Consider the following 12,682-nt stretch of genomic DNA (forward strand, 5'->3'; position numbering starts at 1 on the left):
TAATTCAGGTTTGTGTATAGCACTTTTCACAATGATCATTCCAAAGCAGCTTTACAAAATAACAATCATAAAATATATTACAATCAAAACCAGAGAGAGTTAAATGTCCTGTGAAGTGCTTTTAAATGTCCTTTTTTTTTTTTTTACTTGATGATTGACGATCTCAACTGAAACATGAAGACAGGGCGGGGCATATAGTAGCTCCTCCTTTAAAAAAACAAAAACAGCCTATAGCATTTTGCTGTTTTCACAGCTTTGCCTGAGAGCGCATCAAAGGAAAAGCAAATGAGAAGCATTTTGAAGGGTGGCGGGACATGTCAGATACCAAAGAGCATTTGATTGGTTAGAAGATGGTGATGTTAAAAAATGTTGCTCTATTGTGGCGGAAGTGACGAACTGCAGGCTTTGGATGTTTATTTCTTTTAAATGTGAATTGTGTCATTGACTTGTAGCACACTAGCTTATGTACAGTTGAAGTCAGAATTTTAGCCCCCCTGAATTAAGGGGGGCTATTAATTAAAGATTTTTTTTCAACACATTTCTAAACATAATAGTTTTATCATCTTATTTCTAATAACTGATTTATTTTATCTTTAGCATGATGACAGTAAATAATATTTCACTAGATGTTTTTTAAGACACTTCTATACAGCTTAAAGTGACATTTAAAGGCTTAATTAGGTTAATCAGGTTAGCTAGGCAGGTTAGGGTAATTAGGCAAGTTATTGTATAACGATGGTTTGTTCTGTAGACTATCAAAAAAAAAATAAATAAAAAAAATTAGCTTTAAGGTGCTAATAATTTTGTCCCTAAAATGTTTTTATTTTTACTTTAAATCTTCTTTTATTCTAGCCTTATTAAAACTTGACTTTCTTCAGAAGAAAAAAATGTCATCAGACATACTGTGAAAATTTCCTTGCACTGTTTTAAAATATTTTAAACTTGTAAAACTCATTCTTGATCACATTTGATGATGATTGATGATTACAGGGAGCTGAACAGATCTTTTAAATCCAGTTGCTTTGCGCACGTTCTATCTTGTTGATATGATTATATGCATTACTATGGAGACATGTTAAAAAGCGGTTGTCAATCAGTTCTGTGTGTGGGAAAATCACAATCCTACTTTACGTTGCGGTCGGCCTCAAAATGGGAGGGATTTGGATCCTATTCTAACATCAGGAAATTTTAAAAAAAGGGGCTTAATGTCTTTATATCACCCAGTATGGCTGTGGACACACTATACCTACACACAATTCTGTCCAAACAGCTGACAAAACATGACTTTCAACATAAGTGCCCTTTAAGGTAGCATTCAGAAAAAACATTGACCCGCAAAGAAACTTGACAGAGAGGACTGTAACCTCACTGTCAGCTAGCGTTTTGGAAGTGTTCTTGCAGAGACAAACGGCTCGCAGAAGCATAAACGCACTGCAACATGCAAGGCATGCTTGATCACTCGACGTGGAAGTATAAATCAGCCTTAAGAGTAACATACTGATACAAATATCTAAAAAAACTTTATTTTAATTTCATGGGGCCTTTATAATGTTGATTATAGGGAGGACGGTAATGTGTGTCTATATAGTTAACCTAGAAATATAGTGTACTTTTCACAAAGGTGGTGTGTCTGTCTATAATACATTTTTTTTATTTTGAAATCAAACTGCACAGTGTAATAAATATTTCAAACTCATAGCTGTGTTTCCTGCTGTGAATGTAGCTTTCCCCTGACAACATGTAGTCAAGGCCAGTGACCACAGTGACAAGTGGGGGAAAAAATTAACTCACATTTTATCAATGAAATAGATTTTTTTTTTTTGTAGTTGGTCCCTTTGTTTTGGTTCAGTTTTTTTTTCATGATACTAATTGTAATTTTGTAATTTTTTTATTATTTAATAATGGGAATTATTTTAATGTAATGTACTTAAAAAGGGAAAAAAAAAGATATCTGTTACTTTGCTTACACTATCCAAAGTACAGGCGACCAAGAATACAAAGTACATTGGTGTTATTAGCCAGTTTTATATTTACTGTCTAAAATGAAGAAAATATGTTTTTTTTTACAATCTTATGGCATTATTGAAAATTAAACTAATGTTTTGTTGTGAAAATACACATCTTGTATAACTTTTAAAAAATTCTAACAACCTTTAAATTAGTTAAATTCTGGACTAACTGAATTTAATAATTTAGTGTTTATTTATATTACAAATCGTTGATTTTGGTCATGAGGCTTTGTGAATTTATGTACATTCACATTTTCTTATATTTATATATTTACATATACTTGAGTTTCGGTAATATACATTATACATTTTTTTAATATTTCCTAAATAATTATTAACAAAGCAAGGAATTTTTTCCACAGTATTTTCTATAATATTTTTTATCTGCTGGTAGTCTTAAAATTAATATTTACGATTCTCTACAAAACAAACCATCGTTGTACAGTTACTTGCCTAGTTAATTTAATGAACCTATTTAAGCCTTTAAACTGCACTTTAACGTTGGATACTAGTATCTTGAAAAATATCTAGTATATAATATACTGCCAATGATACGGCACCTTGACTGCAGCTCTGCACAAGACGTTTGGCCATAGGAGAAATGGTCATGCCCAACTGAGCCTAGTTTCTCTCATTCATTAAGAAATCATTCATTAGAAAATTTGTTTTTAATCTTGTGTTTAGAAATGTATTTAAAAAAAATCTACTCTCCATTTAACAGGAATTGGAAAAAAAAAATCTAAAAGAATTTAAATGTAACAGGAGGGCTAATATTATGATTTTAGTGTATAATTAAATTTAAATAAATATTTTAAAATCAGTTCTATATTGTATCATTGTTTCTTTGTGCCTCCTTTTTAAGTGCGCACTCTATCATGATGATTGACTTCACAAATTCCCTGTTTGTTAGTTTAGTGATTGCAGAAAAATATGTAGAGAGTATGTTATGCTGCAAAATGATTATGGTTTGCTATTATGATCATACCCCTGGGTGTGTGTGTGTGTTAAGTTGTAGTATTAAGAATAGGTATGGGACTATAACTGGTTTCAAGGTTTACTGTGGTTTAGAAAAGTCATAGGTAGGCCCATCTAGAATCTGCTTGCACAGAATTCTGCAGATTTTCTGCAGATTTCTGCAGATTTTTAGCCCATCATTAATTCTGTTTATTTACATAAGTAAATGTGTGTAAATCTATATTCATTCAGTTTTTAAATAAATCAGATGAACATTTTCATATTAGTCAATAATATTACTGTAATTTATGTACAGTACTGTTTGTACAGAAATATTTTCTGTCTTTTACTAGATATATTATATGACGAAGTTGCTTTATTTACCAAATAAATTGAATCTAATTGGATTTGCATTTTAAACATATTAAATAAAAGTTAAAAAGATAGTATTTTTTATTTCATATATTAAGATTTTAGTTATGATACTCCCAAAATAATTCAGCAGAAATGCGCAGACTTTTACCAAAATTCTCAGCAGAAATGGCAAAAACATCAGCAGATTCTGTCTGGCCTTAGTCAAAAGTTCTAAAACCGATACAGTTTTCTGTTATACAGTTTCAATGTAAATAAAAGTTGTTGTTTTGTTGTCAGAAACTATTAATTTTATTAATTTAGGGCTACAGTAACTTCAGTAACTAAAGACCTACTTTAAGAGCTACAGCTCACATGTCAGCAAACATCTGAAAAACAAATCACTTAAAACCAACATCCTATAGAGCAAGTATGAACATTTAACCAAGATATTCATAGATGACTTTTTATTTTGGAAAGAAATCTCTGTCAAAAGTCAAATATCTATTTTAATTATTTAGGCTGACATGTTCACTGTTCCAAAATATTATAAATGTTTAGAGCAGTAATCACAATACCTTGATTTTATTTTTAATTTTTTATCCAAGTTATCATACCATCTGAATTTTATACTGGCTCATGCCTAATTAAAAAGTATTATGAAATGTTTATTATTAGATGTGAACTCTGGAATTGGCACAATTTAGTGAGCTATGTATTAGATTCTTACCCTTTATTTGTTTTTTTTCAGGTGGACAAGTACCTGTATCACATGCGACTGTCCAATGAGAACCTGATGGATGTGTCCAAGCGCTTTAGGAAGGAGATGGATAAAGGACTGGGTAGAGACACAAATCCAACCGCAGCTGTCAAGATGCTTCCCACCTTTGTACGCTCCACACCTGATGGCACAGGTAACGGGATTCACATTCTGATTTACAGTTGAAGTCACAATTATTAGCCCCTCAAGGACATGATACAAAGAGAAAAGTGCTTATAATTTAACTTTTAATTATGTTCAAGAGAATTATAAAAATAAAGAGTTAGCATTTGACAAAAGACAGCTTCCAGAGTCTCTCTTAGTTCAGTGTTGGATTCGGCTAACAACTTCTTAAAGGAGCAGCTTCACATACACCTGAAGGATGTAACTAGCTGGATCAGGTGTGTTTGATTAGTGTTGGAGCTAAAGTCTGCATGCCTGTGGCCCTCTGGGAACTGGGTTTGACACCTTTGTTTTTTTTCTAATGGCTCAGATCATACCATGTTTTTATTATCTGACTAGTTTGACGATATCTTGATGATATAAATTTCTGTTTAGTAAAAAATATAAAAACTGTAAAAGTGAAAATGCAAATTTTTCAGATTTTAAAATGATCATTAAAAATAAACATTACCCTTCCTGCTCACACTTTATATCAGGTAGCCTTGACTAGTATGTACTTGAGTCAAAAATAAGTAAAACGTACTTAATGGATTCATAATGTGTTGCAGAACATTTTTGGTGCTCTTGAGGTGGCATGCGGTTGTGTTTGGAACAGGTTTGTTGGTGCTTATGGCTTATATAGGGTGCGGATTACAGGGGTGGGGGGAGACTGACCACACTAATTGATGGTTCACCCCCCCAGCCCCCCCCACCCACCTTCCTCAAAGGACATCAAAACAAAATGTATTGGGTGGTCTGCCCTTTAAGAGTTAAGCTCTGTTCTGTGTGTTAAATATTACTAATTAAAATAAGAGATACTGTAAATTATACATTTGACCACCACAATAATGTTTCTTACCATTGTGAAATGTAAAGCACAAACGGACAGCTTGTGTTCGCAAAAAACATGTTTCTTGTAAAATTGGTGTTTGCAAGTCTCCATAAAACTAGATGCAATATTTGTATTTTATTACACACTTGCTCGCATATGGAAGTTACAATAAAAGTAAAATAAAAAATATATATGTGGAGTAAATGTATAATAATAATAATAATAATAATAATTATTATTATAATTATATACTGCATTTATAAAAGCTAATAATAAAAAGGTTTTATTCTGCTTCAAGATTATTAGTGTCAATATAATTCAGCAAAGGTTTCCATGTTCAGTAAAAGATTTTAAAGACCCTCTTATTAAACAATATTAAGTGCAGCTTAAATTTCAAAATACATTTCAAGGCATTTAAAGTCCATGTGAGATCATCTTTCATTGTTTATTATGTCAACAATTAATCCATACAAATTAATCGACTCCTCAGTTAAAGTCTGACCGTTTGCTTCTGCGTTTGTAGGGATGATCCTTATTTATTGACGTCAGTTTTATGACATCAGCCACAATACTCTAAACCATCTTACCATTAGTTTGCTTAAAGGTCAATGATGTTCAAAAAGACAGCCCTGCCCCCTATTCAATGTTGCATTTCAATTGGATGTACTTCAACACACTGAAATAAGTCCCGATCACACAACTTTTAAATATGAACATCAGTGGTTAAATACTTAATAAAACTATCTAAACAAAACTTGACAAACAGGAAGTGTGTAGAACATATTGTAAATGGAAAAACACTTGTATTCTGCTGCAATCGGACTCCATGTGGGTCAGTTCCTAGGCGGAGGTGTATTGTCGTCCTTAGTTTGACCCAGAAGCGCACTGTTGAACACATTGTTCTGTCCTGGAAGTGTTGTGTTCTTTTTTGTTGCAAGATGATGAAATTATTGATCCCGCACTCCAGGTCTGTTGTCATCACTGGTCACGGTTTGATCTGTTTGTGTGTGTGTGTGTTTGTCACACTGACCGACAGCACCAGTCCAATGGCTTCTCTGTATCTGAGGGGTTTTGACTGTGCACGCGGGATGACACAATGTCTCAAGCTGGGTGTGAATGGACTAACTGTAGTCGGGTTACTGGAGTGCATGCCAGCACATAGACATGTAGTCATGTGAGTGTGTGAGCCATAAAACAGTACCAGGAAATGTTGCCAAGGGAACGATACTGATCTGTGAAATCAAGGTGGGTTTGTGTCCAAGTAGATGTTGTTTTATTCTTTATTCTCATGCCATGATGTGACAGTTAAGAGGCTCCTGATTGTTTAACTTCTCATGGGATTCTTTTATAGTTTTCTATAGTAGCTTTGTTTTCTCAGAGATCAAGGTGGTTTTATTGTGATGCTTTTGAAATTAAATATAAAGAGTAATGATAGAATGAGGCTGACGTTTGTACCTGTGCTTTATTCATTACCATGTTGGTACTTTCAGAACTTCAAGTAGCCCAGCAAGCATATTTTGTTTTTAAAAGATGTCTAATAGGCATCTAAACGTAGTCGTCTTGGCTTAAACAAAGCAAAATTTGGGCTGTCAGTGAAAATCTAATAGACGTCTTAGAATAGTCCAAAATTAGACTAGTCATCAAATAGACAGATCCTAGCAAGCATTTAAAAAAATAGATGTCTTATGGACGTTTAAATGTAGTCGTCTTGACTAAAACAAAGCTAAATTTGGGCTGTCAGTGAAAATCTAATAGACGTCTAAGAATAGTCCAAAATTAGACTATTCGTCATATAGACAGATCCCAGCAACCATTAAAAAAAAATAGACGTCTAATAGATGTCTAAACATGGCTGTCTTGGCTAAAACAAGGCTAAACTTGGGCTGTCAGTGAAAATCTAATAGACGTCTAAGAATAGTCCAAAATTAGACTATTCGTCATATAGACAGATCCCAGCAAGCATTAAAAAAAATAGATGTCTAATAGATGTCTAAACATGGCTGTCTTGACTACAACAAAGCTAAATTTGGGCTGTCAGTGAAAATCTAATAGACGTCTAAGAATAGTCTAAAATTAGACTATTTGTCATATAGACAGATCCCAGCAACCATTAAAAAAAATAGATGTCTAATAGATGTCTAAACATGGCTGTCTTGGCTAAAACAAGGCTAAACTTGGGCTGTCAGTGAAAATCTAATAGAAATCTAAGAACAGCACAAAACTAGACTAGTCGTCAAATAAACAGATCCCAGCAAGCAATTTTTTTAAAAAAGATGTCTAATAGACGTCTAAACATAGTCGTCTTGAGTAAAATAGGGGTTAATTTGGGCTGTCAGTGAAAATCTAATAGACGTCTAAGAATAGTCCAAAATTAGACTAGTCATCAAATAGACAGATCCTAGCAAGCATTTAAAAAAATAATGTCTTATAGACGTTTAAATGTAGTCGTCTTGACTAAAACAAAGCTAAATTTGGGCTGTCAGTGAAAATCTAATAGACGTCTAAGAATAGTCTAAAATTAGACTATTCGTCATATAGAAAGATCCCAGCAACCATTAAAAAAAATTGATGTCTAATAGACGTCTAAACATGGCTGTCTTGGCTAAAACAAGGCTAAACTTGGGCTGTCAGTGAAAATCTAATAGAAATCTAAGAACAGCCCAAAACTAGACTAGTCGTCAAATAAACAGATCCCAGCAAGCAATTAAAAAAAAAAAAAAAGATGTCTAATAGACGTCTAAACATGGTCGTCTTGAGTAAAATAGGGGTTAATTTGGGCTGTCTGTGAAAATCTAATAGACGTCTAAGAATAGTCCAAAATTAGACTAGTCATCAAATAGACAGATCCTAGCAAGCATTTAAAAAAATAATGTCTTATAGACGTTTAAATGTAGTCGTCTTGACTAAAACAAAGCTAAATTTGGGCTGTCAGTGAAAATCTAATAGACGTCTAAGAATAGTCCAAAATTAGACTATTCGTCATATAGACAGATCCCAGCAACCATTAAAAAAAAATAGACGTCTAATAGATGTCTAAACATGGCTGTCTTGGCTAAAACAAGGCTAAACTTGGGCTGTCAGTGAAAATCTAATAGACGTCTAAGAATAGTCCAAAATTAGACTATTCGTCATATAGACAGATCCCAGCAAGCATTAAAAAAAATAGATGTCTAATAGATGTCTAAACATGGCTGTCTTGGCTAAAACAAGGCTAAACTTGGGCTGTCAGTGAAAATCTAATAGAAATCTAAGAACAGCACAAAACTAGACTAGTCGTCAAATAAACAGATCCCAGCAAGCAATTTTTTTAAAAAAGATGTCTAATAGACGTCTAAACATAGTCGTCTTGAGTAAAATAGGGGTTAATTTGGGCTGTCAGTGAAAATCTAATAGACGTCTAAGAATAGTCCAAAATTAGACTAGTCATCAAATAGACAGATCCTAGCAAGCATTTAAAAAAATAATGTCTTATAGACGTTTAAATGTAGTCGTCTTGACTAAAACAAAGCTAAATTTGGGCTGTCAGTGAAAATCTAATAGACGTCTAAGAATAGTCTAAAATTAGACTATTCGTCATATAGAAAGATCCCAGCAACCATTAAAAAAAATAGATGTCTAATAGACGTCTAAACATGGCTGTCTTGGCTAAAACAAGGCTAAACTTGGGCTGTCAGTGAAAATCTAATAGAAATCTAAGAACAGCCCAAAACTAGACTAGTCGTCAAATAAACAGATCCCAGCAAGCAATTTAAAAAAAAAAAAAGATGTCTAATAGACGTCTAAACATGGTCGTCTTGAGTAAAATAGGGGTTAATTTGGGCTGTCAGTGAAAATCTAATAGACGTCTAAGAATAGGCCAAAACTAGACTTTTCTTTAAATAAACAATAATGAATGACTATACATAAAAAGTTGGTCTAATTGATGACTAGTCTAGTTTTGGGCTATTCTCATGCTGTGTTCACTTCAGGTGCGGAATGCATAAATAAATCACTTTATTTGTGCGTAAGTAGATGCGCAAACATTTTGAGTTTACTCTCTTCATTCGTGTGTCAAATCAGTATAATTCGTGCGTCAAATTCACTTCACAATAGACGCAGATTCGTGTCATGGGCAGGGCTTCTGTCTGCTCGGTGACTCATTTAGCTTTGTTGTTAAATGAGACCACTAGAACCTTTCAGAGATGTACCCAGCTCTGTGAGTCTAACTCCTCCAGAAACTACACCTGGATGATAGGCTTTAAGCGATGCTTCTGACTGAGCCGAGCCCAGTTTAATGAACTGTTGTCTGGTGCCTGCAAGAGGATTTTCCCCCAGGGCACCAACGACAGGCACTACGTCGTCATAACTCCCCTACAAGAAAAAGCTCCTGATTGGTTAACGTGGCACAAATGTCCGCTAAAGTTTAATTTTCCAACTCAAGTGAATCGTGCTATATGTGTGTTAAACGCGTCAATCGCACAAAATGTTAAGCTCATGCCGATTCGTTTGTGCGAATTGCATCATTCACGCAAATCGCACTGCAGGATGTCTATTTGAGTCTTTAAATTGACTTAGCTTGTAGATCACTCACTCAAGATGCTTTATCCGCGTCTGGTGTGAACGCCACATAAGATGCCTATTAGATTTTTACTAAGAGACCAAGTTTAGCCTTGTTTAAGCTAAGCTGTCTATATTTAGATGTCTTTTAAACACAAAATTGTTTGCTGGAAGGGCTGTAAATGATCACGGTTGATCCGTGATTCATATACACCATCCACAGTGACCCGTGGATTATAGTTGGCTGATAGTTTTTTATTACTTGTAGATTTATCCTAAATTTGTAGAGATCGCAGAGAGATCACCTCTCATGCCATTTAAATCACATATATGAAAGCATTTAGGCTTTCCTGTAAAAATATAGTAATGATGGAAGAAGTTTGTGGTAGGTTATTTCGGATGTGGAGGGTTTCTTAGCCTATTAAAGGTGTTTTCTGCCACTACTTGTTTAGCCTGCATTAATGCAGTCAGTGTAAACTGCACCATTAATCATTAAAAGATCGGGATCTCAACACCCACGCAACAGAAATTATAAATGATGGTGATTTACATGTTTATTAATCCTTCCAGTCTCTACATTTAAATCTGTGTTTGAAAAAATGCAAAAATCAAGATAGAGATTCAATCTTTAGTCTTTTGAGTTAGTTATGAAGTTACAAACAGTCAAATAAAACAGAAGTACTAATATAAGCTTATAGTTTAGATAAGGGGTCTCAAACTCAATTTACCTGGGGGCCGCAGGAGGCAAAGTCTGGGTGAGCCTGCGCCGCATAAGGGATTTCACAAAAAAAAAAGTCCTCAAATGTCATTATTAACAGTTTTAATTATTTTCTTCTGAACATGAAGTGTCCTGAACATGAATAGAACATTGAGTGAAGATTATGAACTGTTCTTATGAACTGTTTTTACATCTTTTGCCTACTCCTTGCTGGCAGAGACTTGACAGCACTTCTTCTCACAAATCTGAACCACATTTGGCTTTAGAGCGGAAGCAGTTGAGACCCTCAGTATGGCTTGAAGATGATCATCATTAAGTCTAGACCTGTACTTTGACTTATTGAAGTCCTAGGGAAAAAAGTGGGGGAACTCACTCAAAACTTCCATTCCCTCACCTAAAAAAAAGGCGTATATATGTATAAATAAAACACCCCAACCCCACTCCAGTCACATCAGTCTGTACCAGTCTGTATCTACCTATAATATATATAAAGGCTGATTTATACTTCTGCGTCAAACACCGGCGTATGCTACGGCGCTGACGCATAGCCCTTCGCCGTGGCCATCGCCGTCACTGACGTGCACCTCTCAACAAAATGTAACTACACGTCGCAACGACGCGTAGCGTAAGCTCTGTGATTGGTCGGCTTGGTAGCGCTGACGAGTCTGGGCGGGACCGAGAGCCGCGGGAATGGCGCGACGCCACGCGAACGATTGTTTACAAGTGTGGAGTACCGTGAAGGAGCTCCGGATGAACACTTCCCGCCCGTCACAGCGTCTAACAAAGGGGCGGGGTGCGTGGTGACGTCACCGGCATCCCCGCCCCTTTGTTTACAGGGCGGGCGGGGAATGCCAGTGACCGCTGTGTACGGATAGAATCAGCGGAGCGGGGAGCGCTCTCTCTCCCCGCTCCGCTGATTCTGTCAGTGTACAGCGGTCGGCGCGGGCCACAAAATATTGCACTGAGGGCCGCAAATGGCCCGCGGGCCGCGAGTTTGAGACCCCTGGTTTAGATAAAACCACTGATGCTCAAAAATGAAATATGTAGGCAGCAATTACATTATTTTATCAATAGGTGGCGACACAAACTGCCATTAAAAACTGTCACAATGATTCTTTATTTTCTACATCTAGCAATAAAACATGGAGTGAATAACTGAATTATTTATTAAAATTGAGACTAAACATAAATATGGGTTGTGCAAATGATAATGTTAGATTTCTACATTTAGCGTTATCATAAACAGTTATATTAACAGTGAATTTTTACACAGTACTGAATAGTTCACGGTTTATTAAGGCGATTATTTCTTCATTTTATTTTAAAGAAAATTACAGGCTCTAAGTTCTGTTTGTTAAAACCAAAAGTGTCTTGCAGTACTGTTTTTGTAATAAATGGAAAGCTAATTACATTCGTAATTTTGGCAGATCTGAAAAATGGTTTGATCCGTGATATAAAAATAACCATGTAATGCGATTCGTGGGATTTGTGATCCATTACACCGATATTAACAAGTGAAAGTGTGTACAGGGCCAGTAGAATCTGCAGACATTGTTTTTTTGATTTCTGCGCTGAAGTTTGAAAAGAATCTGTGGATTTTTGTGAAACAATTTTGACTAAATAGTAGCTCATTAAAACTCATTAAATTAGCACAAAAACTTTTATTTTTGGTTTAAAATGCATTAGAACCACTTGTTTTGCAAGCAAAGTAGGTCTATGATATAATCGGTTTCTCATATAATGTAAGCACTAAAAGACAGAAAATATTACTTTTCAAACTATATTGTGCATGTAATCAATAAATATTTGCATACTGCTCAATTATATTGTTAATTAATATAAAAACTGAAAAAAATCCATATTTATACACTTGCATAAGTAAAAAAGCATGAGGAAATGTTGCCAGAGGAACAATACTGATCTGTGAAATCAAGAATTTTCTAAATGATCTGTGGATTTTGGGTTTGAGAATATAGTAACTCAAAGCTGGGAAAAAAAAAATTATTTATATATATATATATATATATATATATATATATATATATATATATATATATATATATATATATATATAGTGCAAATTAAGTCTTATATTTATTCATCTTAATTGAATATATATTAAACAGAAAATATTACTCTTCAAACCTTTCTGTATTGAAAGCCATATAAAAACTGAAAAAAATATATATATTTACATACATTTAAAGAAGTAAATAGACTGAGATGTGCTCAAAAATCGTCAAATTTCTGTGGATATAGGTTGTGGGCAGGTTCTTCTTATAAAGAGATAAATCATGAAAGAGCAAACATTTAATTTAAAAGGATTTGAAATAGGTTAGTGGCACAATATAGCACATGTC

At 34.4% G+C, this 12,682-nt stretch overlaps 1 protein-coding gene across 1 annotated transcript in view; it reads left to right on the forward strand.

Moving 5' to 3' along the window:
* The window catches only part of hk2 (hexokinase 2), a 140,685-nt gene that overhangs the window by 12,944 nt on the left and 115,059 nt on the right, over positions 1-12,682 (forward strand). Inside the window, 1 exon segment of the mRNA NM_213066.1 lies at positions 4,066-4,228. Coding sequence (NP_998231.1) covers positions 4,066-4,228 — 163 coding nt within the window.

This window comes from Danio rerio, chromosome 5 (genome assembly GCF_049306965.1).
Source record: "Danio rerio strain Tuebingen ecotype United States chromosome 5, GRCz12tu, whole genome shotgun sequence".
In the NCBI taxonomy this organism is placed as follows: Eukaryota; Metazoa; Chordata; class Actinopteri; order Cypriniformes; family Danionidae; genus Danio; species Danio rerio.